The 22,927-nt window shown below is 40.0% G+C and overlaps 1 protein-coding gene across 10 annotated transcripts in view; it reads right to left on the bottom strand.

Annotated features, from left to right (window-relative positions):
* The window catches only part of LOC143281300 (ral GTPase-activating protein subunit alpha-1-like), a 99,092-nt gene that overhangs the window by 28,954 nt on the left and 47,211 nt on the right, over positions 1-22,927 (bottom strand). For 9 of the 10 annotated variants that reach the window (XM_076586467.1, XM_076586472.1, XM_076586471.1 and 6 more), the window contains 15 exons: positions 22,232-22,342; positions 20,111-20,341; positions 19,120-19,263; positions 17,710-17,763; positions 13,763-13,910; positions 12,667-12,827; positions 10,278-10,459; positions 8,978-8,995; positions 6,426-6,533; positions 5,657-5,728; positions 4,713-4,836; positions 3,658-3,810; positions 3,050-3,208; positions 1,340-1,467; positions 484-599 (listed from right to left, as the gene is read on the bottom strand). In XM_076586467.1, the coding sequence (XP_076442582.1) occupies positions 484-599; positions 1,340-1,467; positions 3,050-3,208; positions 3,658-3,810; positions 4,713-4,836; positions 5,657-5,728; positions 6,426-6,533; positions 8,978-8,995; positions 10,278-10,459; positions 12,667-12,827; positions 13,763-13,910; positions 17,710-17,763; positions 19,120-19,263; positions 20,111-20,341; positions 22,232-22,342 (1,909 nt within the window). The remainder of the gene's footprint in view (positions 1-483; positions 600-1,339; positions 1,468-3,049; positions 3,209-3,657; positions 3,811-4,712; positions 4,837-5,656; positions 5,729-6,425; positions 6,534-8,977; positions 8,996-10,277; positions 10,460-12,666; positions 12,828-13,762; positions 13,911-17,709; positions 17,764-19,119; positions 19,264-20,110; positions 20,342-22,231; positions 22,343-22,927) is intronic. The other variant, XM_076586465.1, reaches the window with a different exon arrangement.

Genomic DNA, 22,927 nt, shown 5'->3' on the forward strand with positions numbered 1-22,927 from the left:
ATTTTCATGTTTGTGTATGTGCAAGAGAGAGAGAGAGAGAGAGAGTGTGTGTGTGTGTGTGTGTGTGTGTGAGTGTGTGGCATGTAAGTGTGGATGTGTGTGAATATAAGCTTGCAAGAGAGCACACAGTAGGATTCTGTCTATTGTTCAGAATAAAATATCATCGAAACTTAGCTTTCCAGCAAAAAGAAATCTTATTTGATGTCATATTTTTACAAAGAATAAGTCAAGCAACAATGCCAAAAACACAAAATGTTACGCTTTCCTTAAAATTATCCTCATCCCAAGAAAACATTAAACATTCCTCTGAAACTACCTGCAAACATAACATTCAATTTCAAAATGGTGCAGAAAATTAGGACAGCTCTGTAACACACTGATTGCTTCAATCCGTATTAAAAAGGCAGTCATTTTCTTGGCATGACTATCGTGAAGAGAAAGGTGAACAAAAAAAAGAAGAAGAAAAAAAAAAGTTATACTTACTTATGGCATTGTTTGGCAGAACGGGAGCAAACACGTTGGCAGCAAATTCCTCAAAAGTGGTGTTCTCTGTGTGCTGCTGGATGATGGACTCCAAACATTTGGCCCGCTCCTCGTAGCTAACATCGAGTCAAGGAAACTGGATGAGGCACTGTTGTTGTTTTTTCATGTGTGCATCTCCTTTCTTTTCTCTCTTCTCTTCTCTTTATCTGAAACCTTTCTAAGAAGGATTTTTACCCCTTCAATTAGCATGCTTTCAAAAAGTCTTTGCATACTGACAAATCAATTTCTGACTCAAATATTTCCTCCATTGTTCAGATGTCCTGACCATGTGTACCGAGTTTGTTCTGCCATGTACCAACTTTTCTCCAACAATAAATACAAATTAGTTTAAACAGTATTTCATTTGAAAACAGCCTGTTACAAATAAAATGAATTGGACAGGGCAACAAGAAAAGTCTTATAATAAGTCATGTCGTAATGCAAATATATACAGCTGCTAAATATGAGATGGATATCTCTGCAAGTACAAATCTTAACACTGTAGCATTAATTGAAAACAAAAGAAGAAAAGTAAGAACAATACAGATAACAAGAAATTGAAAAAAAGAAGACATTTACCACACAATTCATCAAAGCCAATGCAACACACTACACCAGTACCATGGTCAAAATTTACCACACCATTCATCAAAGCCAATGCAACACACTACACCAGTACCATGGTCAAAATTTACCACACCATTCATCAAAGCCAATGCAACACACTACACCAGTACCATGGTCAAAATTTACCACACCATTCATCAAAGCCAATGCAACACACTACACCAGTACCACGGTCCAAAAACAAGGATACAAGGCGTGGAAAATGGGCATGAGGGAGCGTTTGACCCGACTGGCGTTGATGGCGGTGGCCCGCACCAAGCCCGGCAGTACCAGGTGGTCCACTATGGCTCCGTCAAACAGGGGGCCAAAGTACGGGATCTGTGCACACCGTACAATAATCTCCGTCAAACAGGGGGCCAAAGTACGGGATCTGTGCACACCGTACAATAATCTCCGTCAAACAGGGGGCCAAAGTACGGGATCTGTGCACACCGTACAATAATCTCCGTCAAACAGGGGGCCAAAGTACGGGATCTGTGCACACCGTACAATAATCTCCGTCAAACAGGGGCCCAAAGTACAGGATCTGTGCACACCGTACAATAATCTCCGTCAAACAGGGGGCCAAAGTACGGGATCTGTGCACACCGTACAATAATCTCCGTCAAACAGGGGGCCAAAGTACGGGATCTGTGCACACCGTACAATAATACTTTGTCTGTTCTCAAAGATACATTGTTGACTTTTTTGCTGATAAAAATATTTTTTAAAAAACACCTGGAGAAAATGGTTTCATCCACGGAACAGCACAGAGTCTCATCATTAAATAAACAAAAAATCACAAGCTTCCACAATACATTCTCAGTATCCAAACTGCTCAAAGTCTCCATTAAAAAGAAATAACAATAGTATTAATACCCTGATAAATAAATAAAATAAAATAAAACAAAATAATAAATGGAAGTAAAAATGATTATGCAATCAAATGATAAAATGCAATTTGCAAATTGCTAATAAAATGCTCAAATAAGTAATCATACATACCTAAGACTGCCTTTATATAATTACACATACATCTCAGTCATAAAATTCAGCATGCTGAAATCAAAATACTCAAGTAAGTGATCATATACATCACAGACTGCCTTTATGTTCACATAAATCTCAGACAAAAACTGCAGTATGCTTTGATTAAGTTAAAAAAAAACAAAAAAACAAGCTCAATTGAATAATCATACAACTGAGACTACCTTTATATTCACATGATGATTTTTAAATCAAATCAACTTCAGTTTACAACTGTCTGCACAAACAGCATTCTAAACTGAAAAAGAAAGAAATGCTATTTCACTGGTCTGTCAACCACCACCTGTTCAATTTCATGCATTGTCCAATGTAGGTATTATGTTCGCACTCTGCAGGTGTTATAATGTTGCATAAATTGTTGCCTGGGTAATAACTGTAGCTGAAGCTTACTCTACAAAATGAAGAGCATAAAAAGCATGAATAAACCACCTGGTTCATCATGGGCTTCTTAACTTACACCTGAGCACACACGGGATCAGTCTGCATGCTTTGGCACCTCCATGAGACTGAAACCTGAAGGAAAGGAATTTTTTCCCCTAAATTACGTTCAACAAATATACTTACCATGACCCACGGTAGCCTTTGCAAGAACACTTGCTAGACTGAAAAACTGAGGGGTTATGGTCTAACGCATATCCATAATCGTACAGTATGTGAAATGTTTGCTACACTTTTAACACTACTAATCTCACTGTGTACTGTATTCCTTCAACATTTAACAAGAAAACTCCTGCATTTTTCCCAAAACAATACAGTCATGTTCACTTTCAAAATATAATCTTCACATTCAAAACAAACACAAACATTAAAAAAAACAAAAAAGAAATAAAAATATTAGAAAGAAAACAAAAAAGAGAGAGAGACAAAAACGCACCTCAGGTTTCCTGTTGATCTGGATACGGAAGAGTCCATTCTTCATGGGGTAGATGGCGATGATGATGTCGCCAAACTCTGTTGGGATGATGCCACGCCGGTAATCCCTGGAGTGCTCAGACCACACGATGTGCACCTCGTCGTTGCCCAAGTGACGCATCTGACCACAGGAAAAACGTGAAATGTACAGAGGAGTATGAACCAGGGCAAGTTACAGCACAGGTAAGAACTTGATTTCATAGCCTTAGTTGTCTTACAACGGTACTTTAACAGAAATAGTCTATGTTAGGGGACACCTACTAAGGAGAAAAAAAAGTATAGTATCGTGTACACAGCCTCTGGATCCAAACACACACATGCACATACAAATGCACACACACAGAGCAGTCACACTTATCCACAAAATTTCACCTTCCAAGAGACAATGCAACACACACATGCACATACAAATGCCCACACACAGAGCAGTCATACTTATCCACATAATTTCACCTTCCAAGACACACTGCGACTCGAACAGAACAAAAGCTAACTTATACAGAACAACAGCTAACTTTCATTTTCAACATCTCATCCCCCACCACCACCAGCAGAGCAATCAACGCAGACCTTGATGTGCCAGTCATTGCCGGCACAGGGGATGCGCGTTGACACGTGGAACAGCACCTCACAGGTGGAGTTGGCGTAGTAGGGCGCTGTGTCTCCTGTCGTCTTGTTCTGTTGCAGTCCCCCCAGGAACCCCTGGTGCGTTTCCAGGTCCACCTGAAAGCAGCATTTGTTTCAGTCAGCGCAGACTTAATGAATCAATAAATGATGAATGATATGGATACTTACATAGCGCCTATCCTCAGTCCGAGACCAAGCTCTTAGTGCTTTACAAACATGGGTCATTTGCACGACAGGCTGCCTACCTGGGTACAGCCGACTGACAGCTGCCATTGGGCACTCATCATTCGTTTCCTGTGTCATTCAGATTTCAGGCACGCATACATATATGCACTCAGACAGACATGTAACATTTGACGTGTATGACCGTTTTGTTTATTTACCCCGCCATGTATGCAGCCATACTATGTTAATGCACAAAGCACCCTGACTTAATTGGACTAGGAATATGATCCAGTTCTCTGCCTTGATACAGTCAATCTAAGCACAAAAAACTACAGCTGTCTGTGCTCTAAGCTCAATCAAGGTTGAACATTTCTTCCACTACAATAAAAAACATCTTTGATTACAACAACACTATCTACAATACTCACAGAATGTTCCCATGTCAAACTCTGTTAACAATGTATGCTCTCAGAAGTTCAGTTTCAATTTCAAGGTGTCAAAGCGTGAGAACTGATTCATATACTTCTCTCATTTGTAAGAATCTATAAATGCTATAGTGCATCAGCTTCAAAAATATATACATATTTTATAATGGAGCAGACGCCTACCCAATATGCTGGTCAGACCTTGTATAAATCTTTGTTCAGTTACACCTTGACATTCAGAAAGCAAATCACTTGTTGAGAAACTAATCATCTCTTTAAATCACTCCCAAAGACAGCTGAGAAACATGACCCATACAACAAAGCATGGTTATAATGACTGTCCTAACCAAAACAAGATACGAAATCACTCCCAACAATGCACTGAAACACTCCATTTTCGACACTCACCTCCCACCCCAGACCAGCGACAAAGTCTTCAAAGGCACGACTAGCTCCGCTGTTGGACAGAATGGAGTTCTTGTCTTCCTGGCCTGCAGCCACATATATCACAGCAATCTTGTGGGTCTCTCGGCTGAAACACACCAACATTCAAAGATAGGACATCTTTTCCCAACTGCCACGTTAAAACAAATTTGGCAATTTAGAATTTGCTGAAGTATAAATGTTGTGATGTTGTGAGGATTTGCCTGTAAAGAAAGCTGTGAAAGTCAAACACTTGTGAATGTTCTGATTCAACATATTTTGAATGTGTGTTGTGTTGTGTTGTGTTGTGTTGTGCTGCGCTGTATGGAGGGAGGGATGACAATACTTGCATTTTGTGCTCAGGATGTCAGCACTCATTCAGTTGCCAATGACGCTTTAGCAAATAATCATTCTGGGGACATCCACCGCAAGTGTACATTCTTTTCTTACCAATATAATATATATAAAAAAGGCTGATAGGCATGACTGCCTATGTTTTCAATGAAGTGAAATCAAGTGACATAGCAAATGTCAAATAAATTTTCATGTTCTGTTACTGTCTGGAAGTCTGGACAAGACTCTCCTCCAATGTGTCAAGCTCTCATACCACCAGGTCACTCACTCAACCACAGCAAATGTGCCCTTCAACTTTTCTTACACCAGTCACAAAACATGACCACAAAGAAAATAAGAGTAAAAAAAAGTCAGCATCTAAACCAAATGCATCAAAAACAGAAACGTTCCCAACACTTCATGGCCTTGAACCACTGGGGAGGGGGAAGGGGGGAGGGAGGGACAAAGACAACTGCATGCAGTCTTGTAAATGGAGGTCAAATCAAATTGAAACTTATCGCAGTGGTAAAATATTGCAGTGGTAATGTATAATCTATCCCAGTTCTTAAAATGTCTATCAATATCGAATGACTCACCATCTTTGTACATCCAAATTTTTCAGCTCCCTCAACAGCTTGTCACTTTTTTTCAGCAGGTCAAAGTGACACCTGAAAAAGCAAAGCAACAGATGTTTAAATGTTGTCAGCATTTTCGCAGACATAGGCTTTACACCACAGTTGTTGTTTTCTTTTTTTTCCAGTTTGCTCTAATAATTCTCAGCAGTTATCAATTTTCATTCTATAAATCTTTTCACTCAGCCAACTCCACCCAAGGAATCAAAGTTAACATATACTGTGAAAGGAAACGGTTTGAATGGCAAAAAAATATAAAAGCTTGAAAAAAAAAAAAAAAAGAGAGATGAAAGTAGAGCTCAAATAACTCCAACACCATGAGGACCATGTTTGACAGCAGCTCAACCAACCATCTATTGTGAACAACACATCATGAAGGGTTCTTCCCCTGGTTCTGGAGAAGTGCATTCAATTAAATTAACAATTTACATTACGTTAATGAGATGTATATGCCAAATGCTCAAACATAAGAAGTCTGCTGATGAAGAATATGCAGCACTTCAGATTTTTTGTGAGATAAACACACACACACACACACACACACACACACACACACACAAATGCACTCTCTGAACACACACACATGGACACATGCAAGCCAATTAGCCCAGAAGTATGAACACCTGTCTTTCTTAGTCATCATCAGTATCACAACTGTCAAACTTCACTGTCTTCGTCAATGTTATCTTCATCAATAACATCTACTGACTGAATAATTCCACAGAAAACTGACCTCTTTTCCCAGGACAGCAAGCCCATCTGGTCCAGCAGCATGCGGCACATTTGAAACGGTGACGCTGGGTCTTCTATCTCTGTTGGCATCTGCGGTTTGGCAAGCATGCTGTTCACAGCACAAAGAGAACAGTTCATTTAGCACGCTGACAGCATCAAACCAAGGAATGAGAACAAGTTACTTCACAGCTTGCTGTAGTGTTGCCCTGTTGCCCAGAAAATACAGAACTCCTTCTACGAAAGCCCAACACACAAAAAACATGCAAACATGCACATAACCAAGAGAGAAAAAAAAGGGGACAAGAGAAGAAAAAGAAGAAAACAAACTTCCATTTTTAGTGGACAGGCTAAACGAGCTTTCAGAATCAATATCATAGCTTTTTAAAACCTTTCACTGTCCTTAGTGAAAAAGAAAAAAAGTGTCTGCGTTTCATTTATCTTTTCTTCTTTTTTTTTTTTTTCCACAATAATTATGTTAAATGGGTGCTTCCTTCAAAAATACAGCTATTGTAAAATTAATATAAAATGTTGTAGCGTTCAATAATCAAAGATGAAAATATCCACCTGATAGGGCAGACAGCATTCCTTAAAAAATAAACATATACACAGACACATGTACACCAAAATACACTTTCTTATCTTTGTAAATGAAAAAAAGCATATTAAAAGCAAAACCAAACTGACAAATATAATGATGACAATTATATGTTCATGCCCTATAAGATTCAAGTTGGAATTCTCAATAATGTGTAGTAATTACAATGTGTGTGCTGCAAACTACCTGTGTAATTGTTACATCAAATAATCAGAACAGCAATAATAATAGAAAATCATAATAATTTTCATCTAAATGACACTGTCATGGTAATCATCATGATCAATACATGAAGAAGTTTGACAAACTAAACTTTCAGGGCAGTTACATAAACATTTCTTATGTCAGCATATACTAAATAATACAACTTTTTTTTTTCCTTTTTTTTTAAATCAAAGCAATACACTGTATTCATAAACAAGTTAAAATTTCATGTTGGTAGATGCAGTAGTTTATGAGAAAATTCAGGTGTCAAATATCAATGTGGATTCACACACACACATACATACATACTCTCTCTCAATGTAATCAATCCATCTCACCCTTCTTCTTTGTTTTCTGTCACACCTCATTTTGCCGCATTTGCCATTGATCAAACTAAAACTGGCATTCGATCTAACTTCATTAGTTGATTTTTCTGTGGAATGCTTTTCCATATATATATATACACACACACACTTACTGAAAAAAAGATACAGGAGCTGGTTTATTAGTGAAAATCAAGTAACCCAAGTCAAACAAAAGATCTCCTCCAAGAGCCAAAAGAATCAAAGGTACAGATACAGTGACTGTTAAAAGAAGCAAAAAATAAATCATTAAACAGCGATTGCAGGACAAGTACAGAAGATAATGGAAAAAAAACCGACTGGGTTAACACAGCTGCTCTTTCACTGATCTCTTTAACAGCACTGGTGAGTATGCTTGTCAAATGATAAATACAAATATATATATACATGTACATAACAATAAACAGCATTAACAATATAAATAAAATGATGATGGTAATGATAATCATGATAATAATAAAAACAATAGATGGCAATATAAACTGATACAAGAAATATAATAAAAGAATCAACAAAACAGATTTCAAAATGAAGAAAAAACATGTGTTACAACAAAACTTGTGTTTATGAACTTAAACTCTAGTTTCTGACAAGTTCACAGTTCTGCTTGATTGCAACCCTGCAAAGACAACAATTATAAACACAGCTTTACATCTCAAGACAGCTCAACTCTGGACTACACTTTTAAATGTCTGTGAACACTGTACTGACCACTGAGTACACGATGATAACAGAGAAAGCACACTTCTGTGACAGTCACGTAAGCAACAATTCAAACAGGCAAAACAGCACTGCAAAAGCAAAATCAAGTCCATGACTTTTTAAATTAAAAAAATATATAGTATTCTTTGGATTGCTTTACACACACACACACACACACACACGCACACACACACACATACAGAGAGAGAGAGAGAGAGAGAGAGAGAGAGAAATATGAACCTATGAAGAAATGTGCTTTGAGAAAAAAAAAATCCACAATTCAGATTTTTTCCTTTTTTGTGATGGGGGGGTCAAAAAAAAACCCAGAAAAATAAAAGAAAAAGATATTTCAAGTAGATTTCAAAACCAAAGGATCACAAAAATCATACAAACAGAAGAAACCCCATCCACTAAAAGTGCTCCAGTAAAGAAAGAAAACAAAATACAGAATCTCTATAATGAATTTGTTCTAAATCTAATCTTTTTTTTTTTTCACCCCAATCTACCAGCCCACAGCCATCTTTTACAACTGACAGTGATGTGTGGAAACAGATGGTGTACACTGCTCTTCTGGTCAACACACACACACACACACACACACACACATACACACACACCCACACACAAAGACAGATACATAACAAAGAACAGCAGATTCTGATTAATTGCTTGTATAAATACAGGACTTACTTCCATGACTCCACTCGACTGATGCAAGCAAAGAAATCAAATCAATCACATATCTCAGTTTATGTTGCATGCTTTTCTTTTAAAATAATTACCTTAGAAACAAATCACAAGTGATCAATGAAATCACAAAACTGATGTCTAAAGGCAGCGTATTTCTATTTTATTCAATGACATCACAAAACTGATGTCTAACAGTAGCTTATTTCTATTCTATTCAACAAAATCACAAAACTGATGTCTAAAGGTAGCTTATTTCTATTTCATTCAACGAAATCAAAGACTGATGTCTGAAGGTAGCTTATTTCTATTTTAATCTACCAAAAGCAATGATAAGCATAAAAAAAATTCTAAAAACAAATAGCAAATGTTACAAGGATACTGTACCGAAAACTCTTCAGCTTTTAACCCAGATAGCTACAGACTCGGCTTTATGGACAAACAAAATGCCAATCTTACGCTCCCTGTCCATTTTCTTTTCTTTTTTTTTCTTATCAATCCTTCTCCCTAAATTATCATCAAGTGAAGAAAAGAGTCTCAGAACTGGGTTTTGTTTCACAATAAAGAATATGAATAATATTATGTGGATCACAGTCACAGTCTCAGAGCGAAAGAATAGATACAGAGCTAGTCAGAAGCGAATACAGACATTAAACAATTATTTTTTTGTAACTAGGTAGTATTAGATGGGGTGGGGGTAGGGGGGGGGGGATCACATATACTAATAAAAAGTAAAAATGGAAAGAGAAAGAAATCATAACTACATGGGAATGGAAACCTCCCTTATAATATACCACACAATTCTAACATCTCAGTTAATTCTCTTTTACCACTGAGCTTACAGTATCAAAAACTTAAGCTTTGCTCATGCAAACTGGCAACTTCTCTAGTTTGTGATATCAGACTTCACTGAATTTATCCGACAATTTTCTTTAATTATTTCATATATATCTCTCGAGCATAAATAATTATTTTGTCAGTTGCACACAACCTGACTTTTCAAAAACAAACCCTTTAACACACACACACACACACACACACACACAAAACCAAAAAAAAACAGCACAGTTTCTCCTCCGCTCTCTCTGATACCCCTGTCATATATCCAGATCATTTCTGCCTGATTGTTAAAAAACCCTTCAAACAGAAAGGGATAGCAAAAGTAACCCTCACACAAATCTAACAACATGTAAAATTTTAAAAAAACAAAACAAAAAAAACCCAACCCCAGCCCTTAGCAGACAGGCCGCCCGGAACCACCTTCCAGCCAAAACAAATCAGGCACTATGCCTCACGGTCTCACCTGTAGTCTGCCTTGTGTTTGCTGTAGTACTGAAGCTCAGTCTCCATCTGGTGCTGCACCATGGTGGTGAGGTCAGACTCTGTAGGGGCACTCAGGCTCTCCGTCAGGGGGGCGGGGATGTTGAGGGGGCTGCCCAGCTGTAGCAGGCACTCGGGGCTCGTCTCTCCGATGAACCGCAACACCTGTCAATGTCCCATCATACAATAAGTGCATGCAAAAAAAACCCCACCTGTTTTTTGCTGTTGTTTTTCGTCCAATCTGGTTTTTTTCTCTCTTTTTTTCCCCAATTTTTCCCCCCCTCTAGTTCACATACAGCATGCAGCATGTACCAACATCCTCCTCTTTTTTCAGATCATTGAAAAACTGCTGTGTCCTGACTCAGTGAGAAAACTATACATATTAAGAAAGACAAGAGAGGCAAGGCCTTCAAGACTCACTTGTGATACACTTAAACAAAAAAAATCTAATCGTTAAAATGTGTTCTGTATTTTTTATTATAAAGCTTCGGGTTAAAAAAAAAACAAAAACCCAAAAAACAAAAAAACCCAGATTCGAACCCCACGTGTTTGGGTGAGAAGAAACTGTCTAACCCATTACACTATCATAGCTCCTTAACTGACATTCTAAAATTTAATATCTGAACATACTTTTTTAAAGGGCAATAAATCAATTGTGGTATTCGCAGTGAGAACGCTGTTTAAATCATAATATTCTGGTGTATCTTGGGCATTCAAAAAATCTTTAAGGGCAATAAAAAAAAAAATCTTTTTAAGTCCGCGGTAAAGGAGACGTGGCTATCGCCGCAATCACACTGCAACATTTAGCCGTTTTCTCTAGATCTAGATAGATGTACAAGTTTAGTTACACCCGCCAGGAATGTAGTACGACACAGTTGATTCAGTTTCTCTTTTATGTTCATTCTAGTTTTATAGTTTTAAAGTTGATATGAAATTTTAGTATTTTGTTAAACTAATAACATGTAGAACCAAGTACAAGTACTTCTAAACGTCGTATGAAGTGAAAAGGAGTTCATTTTGAGAAAAGTCAAGACTGGAAATTTTTTCGTTTCATCAATTCAAGGGTATTAACTCGCATGGTTTACAATTTTTAAATGTGAATTCCGACTGATTCTGTGGATATTTTTATGACAGTTTGGGGCATAATCCAGTAAGTGATGAGGCGTTCACAAATCTTTCTCTGAATAAATATGTAACGGTCTCCTTCTCCAACTTTCCATCACATGTTATCATGTATTGTCCATTGAATATAGGATTGAAAGGGCAGGTCAACAACTTGAAACAAAATGGCGTCGTTTGCGTTCGTGAAGAATATGAGCACGCGCTTTGAATGTGTATAAATATGTGTACGCAATTGATTTTTGCCCATGACCTTCAGGGCGCAGCCAACAGATCTATAAAGTCCACTCGTCGTAATGATTTTAGTATTTTCCGAAAAAGACCACTTGGGCAAATGAACATAGTGAAAGCCCTGTACACTGAGAGTAAAACACACAAGCTTTTTATGTACTGAGTATAATTTCAAAATGTAATGTTTAAGATGAGAAAGATTAGTTTAAAGCAAATTAAGTCCCCTAACATTAATTACAGATTAATTTCCCTTTTTTACTATCTGCACCAAAACATTTGCAAAATAAATAAAACTTCCATGCTTAGCAAAAGAAGTTCCTGTTTGAACAAAAAATGATAATAATGACTGCTCTTGTTGTTGTGTCAGAATATCAGATCAAAGTGCCAAGTTTAGAAAATAAAAAAAATATAACAGTAAATGCAGTTTGCATATAATTTGGCTTCATTTTTATTCTTTTGTGCCCATCCCAGAGGTGCAATATTGTTTTAAACAAGATGACTGGAAAGAACTGAATTTTTTCCTATTTTTATGCCAAATTTGGTGTCAACTGACAAAGTATTTGCAGAGAAAATGTCAATGTTAAAGTTTACCACGGACACACACACACACAACCGAACACTGGGTTAAAACATAGACTCACTTTGTTTACACAAGTGAGTCAAAAAGTACATTCAGCTTTAATCGTTACTGTAAAATGTTTACAACATCAAGCAATTTCAATTCTTTAGTCCAAACATTCCCAGTGCTATTAACAAGATGTCTATCACGTCCAGGCTTACTAAAATATAGCCTGTTATCTATCATATCCACTCTTATTCAAATGCTTTAACATTACACGGACACAGTTAAATTTCTCACATGAACAGTTTCTTCCACTTACATCCCCCCCCGAAAAAACACCACCACATGGATCTTTTCACTGTGCTGCCAAATTTGGCCAATACCAGCAAACCAACAGGCCTAGTAGTGTGCATCAGTCTGACATGGTACAGCATATACACCACCAAAACATAATCCTTACATCATTCAAATTGTCGTCCCGCTCTGTGGTGGTCTCAAAGACGGGCAGCTCTGAGGCCTTCCTCCTGGGTGAGGGGGAGGACTGTGGAATGTCGCTGTCTTCCTGGATCACCAGGGGCTCCAGTTCATGGCCTGTCGCCATCCCCAGCAGGGCCTGAGCATCTGAAACCATACAAAAATTTATGTCAGCTGCTGAGTTGGGTTTTTTTTTCAGTTTTCAGTAGCTCAAGGAGGCGTCACTGCGTTCGGCCAAATCCATATATGCTACACCACATCTGCCAAGCAGATGCCTGACCAGCAGCGTAACCCAACGCGCTTAGTCAGGCCTTGAAAAAAAAAAATGTAGGACTAACATGTAGGTTCTGATTTATAGTCCTCAAGCCAACTGCTGTAAGCATGACCAACATGTAGAATTTTGTTTGTTGTCCTTTTGACAGGAGTAAAAAAAAAATGTACTGAAGTTCTAAAATCTGAACCAAACAAATATCTTCTTTGATTGTTATAGAGAGCAAGTGAAAAGGAAACTGTAAGACTAATGAAATGAAAAAGGGCCTACTACTTTATATTTTGGTAACTCTGCAGCTGTTCAGTTATCTCTGAGCATGTAATCACAGGTAAGGAGAGGCTGAACAAACGAAAAAAAAAAAAAAAAAAAACCAATATGAACACATCAAGCAACATGTATATAAAATACAACATCATTTCCCACGTTAAACTGCGATGATGTCTCTTTCGTAAGTGTGATGTTTTAAATTGATTATGCTATAATAACGGCAGATGAAAGAAAATATTCTGGTTTTGAACTGGACAATAAAGACATCCTGTTATTGTTAAGCTGATTACCACATTACTGAACAATAAACAGAAAACAAAGATCAAATATGCACATTAAAGATCCTGTAATCCATGTCAGCATTTGGTGGGTTATAAAAACAAGAACATACCCTGCATGCACACCCCAGAAAACGTAGTATGGCTGCCTACCTGGTGGGGTAAAAACAGTTATACAAGTAAAAGCCCACTCGTGTAAAAACGAGTGCACATGGAAGTTGCAGCCCACAAACGAAGAAGAAGAACAAGAGAAGAAAAGAGCTCACTCTGGCGAGACGACTCCTTCGTGCACCAGGGCGGGCTGTAGAGAACAGAGTTTTCCCAGCAGAACTTGCCGCTCAAGTCGCGCACGATGATTCGACACACCGTCCTGGCCGTGGTGAGACCTGCTGTCACCCCTCCACCTGGTGCGTCCTGTACAACACAGGTGATCATACCCTACATTTACTGCTGTCATCTCTCCACCTGGTGCATTCTGTACAACACAGGTGATCATACCACCCTACATTTACTGCTGTCACCCCTCCATCTGGTGCATACTGTACAACACAGGTGATCATACCCTACATTTACTGCTGTCACCCCTCCACCTGGTGCATACTGTACAACACAGGTGATCATACCCTACATTCACTGCTGTCACCCCTCCAACTGGTGCATTCTGTACAACACAGGTGATCATACCCTACATTTACTGCTGTCACCCCTCCACCTGGTGCATCCTGTACAACACAGGTGATCATACCCTACATTCACTGCTGTCATCTCTCCACCTGGTGCGTCCTGTACAACACAGGTGATCATACCCCTGTACAACACAGGTGATCATCATACCCTACAGTCACTGCTGTCAACCCTCCAACTGGTGCATTCTGTACAACACAGGTGATCATACCCTACATTTACTGCTGTCACCCCTCCACCTGGTGCATCCTGTACAACACAGGTGATCATACCCTACATTCACTGCTGTCACCTGGTGCATCCTGTACAACACAGGTGATCATACCCTACATTCACTGCTGTCACCCCTCCACCTGGTGCATTCTGTACAACACAGGTGATCATACACTACATTCACTGCTGTCATCTCTCCACCTGGTGCGTCCTGTACAACACAGGTGATCATACCCTACATTTACTGCTGTCATCTCTCCACCTGGCGCATTCTGTACAACACGGGTGATCATACCCTACATTCACTGCTGTCACCTGGTGCATTCTGTACAACACAGGTGATCATACCCTACATTTACTGCTGTCATCTCTCCACCTGGTGCATTCTGTACAACACAGGTGATCATACCCCTGTACAACACAGGTGATCATACCCTACATTCACTGCTGTCACCCCTCCACCTGGTGCATACTGTACAACACAGGTGATCATACCCTACATTCACTGCTGTCACCCCTCCACCTGGTGCATACTGTACAACACAGGTGATCATACCCTACATTCACTGCTGTCACCTGGTGCGTCCTGTACAACACAGGTGATCATACCCTACATTCACTGCTGTCATCTCTCCACCTGGTGCGTCCTTTACAACACAGGTGATCATACCCTACATTCACTGCTGTCACCAGGTGCGTCCTGTACAACACAGGTGATCATACCCTACATTCACTGCTGTCATCTCTCCACCTGGTGCGTCCTTTACAACACAGGTGATCATACCCTACATTCACTGCTGTCATCTCTCCACCTGGTGCATTCTGTACAACACAGGTGATCATACCCCTGTACAACGCAGGTGATCATACCCTACATTTACTGCTGTCACCAGGTGCGTCCTGTACAACACAGGTGATCATACCCTACATTCACTGCTGTCATCTCTCCACCTGGTGCGTCCTTTACAACACAGGTGATCATACCCTACATTCACTGCTGTCATCTCTCCACCTGGTGCATTCTGTACAACACAGGTGATCATACCCCTGTACAACACAGGTGATCATCATACCCTACAGTCACTGCTGTCAACCCTCCAACTGGTGCATTCTGTACAACACAGGTGATCATACCCTACATTCACTGCTGCTGTCACCTGGTGCATTCTGTACAACACAGGTGATCATACCCTACATTCACTGCTGTCACCTGGTGCATCCTGTACAACACAGGTGATCATACCCTTCAGTCACTGCTGTCACCCCTCCACCTGGTGCATCCTGTACAACACAGGTGATCATACCCTTCAGTCACTGCTGTCACCCCTCCACCTGGTGCATCCTGTACAACACAGGTGATCATACCCTTCAGTCACTGCTGTCACCCCTCCACCTGGTGCATCCTGTACAACACAGGTGATCATACCCTACATTCACTGCTGTCACCTGGTGCGTCCTGTACAACACAGGTGATCATACCCTACATTCACTGCTGTCACCTGGTGCGTCCTGTACAACACAGGTGATCATACCCTACATTCACTGCTGTCAACACAGGTGATCATACCCCTGTACAACACAGGTGATCATACACTACATTCACTGCTGTCATCTCTCCACCTGGTGCGTCCTGTACAACACAGGTGATCATACCCTACATTCACTGCTGTCACCCCTCCACCTGGTGCATACTGTACAACACAGGTGATCATACCCTACATTCACTGCTGTCACCTGGTGCATTCTGTACAACACAGGTGATCATACCCTACATTCACTGCTGTCACCCCTCCACCTGGTGCGTCCTGTACAACACAGGTGATCATACTCTACAGTCACTGCTGTCATCTCTCCACCTGGTGCGTCCTGTACAACACAGGTGATCATACTCTACAGTCACTGCTGTCATCTCTCCACCTGGTGCATTCTGTACAACACAGGTGATCATACCCTACATTCACTGCTGTCACCCCTCCACCTGGTGCGTCCTGTACAACACAGGTGATCATACTCTACAGTCACTGCTGTCATCTCTCCACCTGGTGCGTCCTGTACAACACAGGTGATCATACTCTACAGTCACTGCTGTCACCCCTCCACCTGGTGCGTCCTGTACAACACAGGTGATCATCATACCCTACATTTACTGCTATCGTCTGGTGTTCTTTTCAATGTACTAGTCAAAGCCATCTTTGAGCAAGCACATCAAGCAATGCTTCTGTTGCTGTATATGAATGGCCAGAGGACAAAAATTAAAGAATTCTGTCAGAAATTTCACAATTGAAAAGTATAATAGTAAGTAATAAGCTTTCCTTTCCTCTTTTTTTTCACTCACACTCCCTCTTTGTTATTGTTTTGTAATTTTGTTCGTTTCCTCTATCACTAAGTTTATCTCCATCCCACTCTCTCTCTCTCCCTCTCTTGTTTTATTTAATAATAATAATAATGGATATTTCTTAGCACACTATCCAGAAATCTGCTCTAGGTGCTTTACAAAAACGCTTTGTTAACATAAAACATTACATCTATACACACACCAAAATGTGACTACACACACACACACACACACACACGCACACACGTGTGGACATTATTTACAATAATATCCACACAATAACCACCCAAATAATATCAGAACTGATTACGACAAGCATCATTCTTGGCACCTAGCTTCTCAAATTCACAGTCAGTCATAATTACCCCACCCCCCCACCCCCACCCCCAGTACATCCCACAGAATAATGTGCTGAAAATATCCAAGTAATTTCACAAGTTTAATGCCCGAAACATAGCATTAATAATTCCCATGGAGTGTTCTTTTGACCAGCGCTTAGTATTTCATGCTTTTGCTGCATTCATCCAGCAGAGAATTCCACCAGATCAAAGATGACAGATCAAATGTCATCAGATATTCAACCCCCATACTCCCCTCTCACAGCCAACATAACAACACTTCTGTCTGCCTGTCTATGTGCTTATCTCATCACCAAATGGTACATGCCTTTGAGTACAAATGTATACATGTCTCCGAGTACAAATGCACTGGTAGACTTCATATGACATCTGAATGGTAGACCGGGACCAGATGGAAGCTACAACTGTTCATGAATGAGCAAACCATAATTTCATCATCATAACTGACTTAAAGCAGCCAATGGATTTGCCCTCAGAAAGCAGTTTTGTTTTCTTTCATAACCACACACTGCTGGCCCAGTACATGTATTGTAAAACATACAGTTCATGTGTATATATGGATACATATTAAATATCATCTGCTTATATTCTGAAAACCAAAGCCAAGACACCAATGCCTTACCACAGCAGGCAGTTCCACAAAGGAGATGAGACACCGATGGTTCAGGATAAACAGCTGCAAAACACAAGCATCATGTGAAACATCAAACCTAATATCTGACTGGTATGTTCCCAGCAAGCATACCATTAAAATACCCCCAAAATTCATCTGTCTTTCTCTACCTCTCCCCTCTCTACTTTTACTCTCAATCTCCCTACTCTTGCAACGTGCTGTTCACTCCTAATTAGAAACCTAAGATACTGAATGTGCACTGAGCAACAGACATTCCTGTTTCTCACCCTTATTTGTCATAACATAATTATCTGTTGCAATTCTAGCACAGCGCTTGTAAAGCTGGCCCTTTGTCCAATCCACCTCCAAGTTTACGCACAGTTCATGAGAATATCTTTTGACTGCTCCTTTAAACAAGGAAAGGAAACATTATAATAAAATTTATTAAAAAAAAAAAAAAAAAAAGAGCAAGCCTCTTTAATGTTTTCTCTCACAGATTTTCTTTCATTTTTCTCTCATGTTTAATAAACCACTTTAAACAATAATCAATCAAAACATTACCCTTTCTGCCAAAATGTAAACATATCAACAGCTGTTCCACTCCACACGTTACACAGAAAGAGTGTATGAAAATGTAAACATCTCAACAGCTGTTCCACTCCACACGTTACACAGAGAGTGTACGAAAATGTAAACATCTCAACAGCTGTTCCACTCCACATGTTACACAGAAAGTGTGCATGAAAATGTAAACATCTCAACAGCTGTTCCACTCCACATGTTACACAGAAAGTGTGCATGAAAATGTAAACATCTCAACAGCTGTTCCACTCCACACGTTACACAGAAAGAGTGTATGAAAATGTAAACATCTCAACAGCTGTTCCACTCCACACGTTACACAGAAAGTGTGTATGAAAATGTAAACATCTCAACAGCTGTTCCACTCCACACGTTACACAGAAAGTGTGCATGAAAATGTAAACATCTCAACAGCTGTTCCACTCCACAGGTTACACAGAAAGAGTGCATGAAAATGTAAACATCTCAACAGCTGTTCCACTCCACACGTTACACAGAAAGAGTGCATGAAAATGTAAACATCTCAACAGCTGTTCCACTCCACACGTTACACAGAAAGAGTGTATGAAAATGTAAACATCTCAACAGCTGTTCCACTCCACACGTTACACAGAAAGAGTGTATGAAAATGTAAACATCTCAACAGCTGTTCCACTCCACACGTTACACAGAAAGAGCGTATGAAAATGTAAACATCTCAACAGCTGTTCCACTCCACACGTTACACAGAAAGAGTGTATGAAAATGTAAACATCTCAACAGCTGTTCCACTCCACACGTTAAACAGAAAGAGTGTATGAGCACAGGCATGGACCCAGTGACAAACTGGTGACCCACCTGCAGATTTGGGGCTCCAAAGATGTCCGGTTTGAGGTCATCAGCCTCTGGCAGGTCGCTGTGCTCCTGCACTGTGGTGTGCAGTCTGGCAGCGCCCAGCCCCATGGGGAAGTGACCCAGGTGGTTCACCAGGTGAGTCATCATCTGTTGAGTCAAAAACCGACACAGTTCATTTCACTGTCACCGACACATCTACCATGGTTTCACAAGCCACAACGTTATGGATAGGGGATTTCATATGTTTTTTTCTTCAACAGTCTGTTGTTACTTATCTTTTCTTGTGTGGTGTCCATTATCTTTAGTCAGTGATGGAACATTATTTTAAGTTATCAAAATTTAAAAAACATATTTCAGGTAACCACACCTGCGCTAAATTTATAAAGGCATGCCCACTTCCCCTTACACGGCAGCTCTGCGTTTCTCACTTTAAACAGACTGATTTACACACAGCTCCAGAGAAAAGCAAGCTCATCACACTGTAAGAGAGAATCAAACATGTGTCCTTCAGATCATAAACCATACACTCCATCTTTATATAATCCACATTTTATTACACTTATTAATGTGCACAAATTAGCTCAGAATGTTCTCCCTTCCATTAGATCTTGCATGATGGTTTGAATGCTAGTCATGTGGATGAGACAATAAACGAAGGTCCCATGTGCTGCATGCACTAAGCACACACAAAGAACCTGTAGCAATAAGAGAGTTGTCACTGGCAAAATTTCAAAGTAAAATCCGCTCTCATATACACATGAGTGTGAGTGGTTATGAGTGTGTGTGTGTATGTGTGCACATGTGCATGACTAAAGCCAAACTGAATGACACAGGAAATGAATGATGAGCACCTTCAGGCAACTCTCAGTTGACTCTCTACCCAAGAACGCAGCCTGTTGCGCAAACGACTGTTTGCAAAGCCCTAAGAGCTTGGTCTCTGACCAAGAACAGGCACTTTATAAGTATCAGTAATAGCAATGAGAGACATCCTCACCGATCTTGCGGCCAGCTTCACAATATCAGTCTCTGTCTTTGGCACCGAGGGCAGAGGGTTCTTCAGGGCCTCGGCTGCCTGGTCAAGGGCCACACCATTGGCCGGTCGCCGGTCCGGCACCTGGGAGTCCCAGATGTTGGTGAAGTCCGTGTCCAGCATGAAGTCTGCCAAGGACTTGCTGACCCGCGACAGGGACGAAGAGCTGTGCCCAGTCACAGCTGAGTGAAGCACCTGCACAGGTAAATAGGGATTTTCTTTTTAAGATTTTTTTTCCTGAGAGACAAAGTGTTGCGGAAAGTTTGTTTATTTGGTTATATTCTTCTTTTCATATGCCTGTGTTTCCATTTTTCCCCAGTGAGCACCTCTCTAAGTGCGTGAATTCGTTCCCGAATTTCATGTGAGGTTGAGTGTGTTCACGTTCTGTGGAGTGGCAGTGGGTCTTTCCCCTTGTATATTTTGTGAGACACAGAGTAGCTGTGTGTGGGTGGCACCCGGCTGGATGCCCAGTTCGAGTGGAGCCAGAGTTTGGGCCTCCTGGTTGATGAAAACACTCTTGTGTTTGAAGTCTTAGTGACCTGAGTTTGGGTTGGTTGTTTCTGTATTTAACCACGAGGGGAAGAAAAAGTATTCCATGTAAGTACTCCGTTTATTTTCTCAAGTTAAATTTCTGTGTTTACAAATGATGTTTTTGGAAGGAAGGGACGGGGGTTTTAAAAGGAATCCAAGACTTTACTTTTGTTTCATTATCACTTGCTTTCATGCTTTCTTTCATTCATTTCATGTTCAGTATTTCTGGTTATTTTCCCCACATTATACTTAGATATATATGTCGAAAAAATAGTACAAGAAAAGGGAGATAGGGCATGTAATTATCAGTGAATTGAAACTGTTTTTCGTAAGCTTCAATTTAAGTTACTCCAAAATTGTTATTTGTTGCTCATAATTGTATTCATATAAATTATTTGTTAGTATGTGTTGTAATTATAAGACCGAAATATAATGCTGGCCTTTTAGGCCTCTGTTCAGTTCTCTCTCCCCCATTCTGCTGGCTGTTCCCTCTCCTGGTTGGGCGAGGGGTGTTTCCAGTGAGAAAAGGACGCAGAGCTGCAGTTGACTGTGAACTCCCCAAGTTTCCCCTGTGTTCACCTTTTCCTTCTGTCCAATTCTCCCTTCCCCAGTCTGCGGGCAGTTCTCACTCCCTGTTCACCGAGGCATATCTCCGTTGGAAAGTGGACACAGACCTGTCATCGTCTGGCAAGACCCCAAATTACCCATTCCCCTTCATCTACATTCCCACCCCTTTTGCCCCAACTTCAGAGTGCGCGAGTTCCGCAGTGACGCTTAGAATGTTCAGGAAGAGGACACTTCAACAGCTGCCAAGGTGTAGCCAAGATTGTCTGAAGAATCAGACCAGAGACTCGAATCGGCTGTGTTTTATCTTTTGTTGCTGTTGTGCGTGTGTTTGTGGGTGTTTATTGCTTTCATATTGAACTTTATTCCCTTTTCAATAGTTTTTTTTTTGGGGGGGGGGTTGTGTTAGCATAGACATTAAAATAAAAACTTATCGATTTTAACTCCTTTGTTCCTGATGTCCTCTGTGTGAGAGGATAGGCCCTTTCCTAACAAGTAGGGCGCGACAGAGAGGAACAGGGAGAAATGGGGAGAAATGGTTGCCAGGTCATCAAGGTGTCCTTACAGTCAGAGACTACAGGATAGAAGAAAAAGTTTTGTTGTTGTTGTTTTTATTTTCACTAAATCTCATATTATTTCAAGAAACAGCATCACACAAACTACATAGGATGACAACACACACACACACAAACACACAAATACTGCATAAGGTGACCACTCAAATGCAAACACACAAAACATCTGCTCAATATTCAAGTTTACTTAGTTTCATGACTGCACACACACGCTCCTCCATGCATTTGTGTACAGCTTGCACATACATACGCGCACACACAAATTTTCATGAACACATACATAATCTATGTACACAATAAAGAATTCTTAAAAGTGTGTGCTCACATCTATGCATACACAAGAAGAGAAAGTGTGCTCAATCATAAACACACAAGTAAAAACCCAGGACACACACAAGACATATAAGACACTAACCCTGAAGACTTTATGCAGACAACTTTTCTCGGTGTCGCTGGTCTCAATCAGCAGAGGAAGAGGCATACGCAGGCACCATTCCACCATACAGAACATCATCAGAACAATCAGCTGAAACCAAAACACAGGAACCACTGCTAAAACAAACTCAACATGTTTATCTTGCTTTGTCCTCAATTTATCAAAAGATTAAGTATCTAAAGTTAGAAAATCTTTTGAATTTTTCATTTTGCTGCAGTTGCTAATTTTGTAGGCATGTGTGTATATGTGTGCAGTTGAACTTCCAAGTCCATTGCTTTCAATTTCTACTAACCAAAAGTACAAATGTATCCACCTTCCCTTCTCTCTTCCATTTACTCTTAATTATCAGGAATTCTTCATGACAACCGTTTTTTTTTTTGGTTTTTTTTTGGAACATGCTAAGGGAGGTCACTAGCTGTACCTACATAAGTGGAGTAGTTTGCACAGGACAGGAATCATACCGTGGGAGTCTGCACCAGTGGGTCACGGTATAGTATGTGGAATTTAAGGTTTTTGGGTGTTTTTTTTTACACCACACACATGACAAAAACAGCATATCAATAAACAACTTGACATTTTAACCAATAAAAACAAAACAACTAATAAGCAGCTGTTCTCTACAATTTAAGCCTATGCAATAACCAACGTTACTATGGGAAACACTCTGTGTACATT

The sequence above is a fragment of the Babylonia areolata genome, chromosome 4 (genome assembly GCF_041734735.1).
Source record: "Babylonia areolata isolate BAREFJ2019XMU chromosome 4, ASM4173473v1, whole genome shotgun sequence".
In the NCBI taxonomy this organism is placed as follows: domain Eukaryota; kingdom Metazoa; phylum Mollusca; class Gastropoda; order Neogastropoda; family Buccinidae; genus Babylonia; species Babylonia areolata.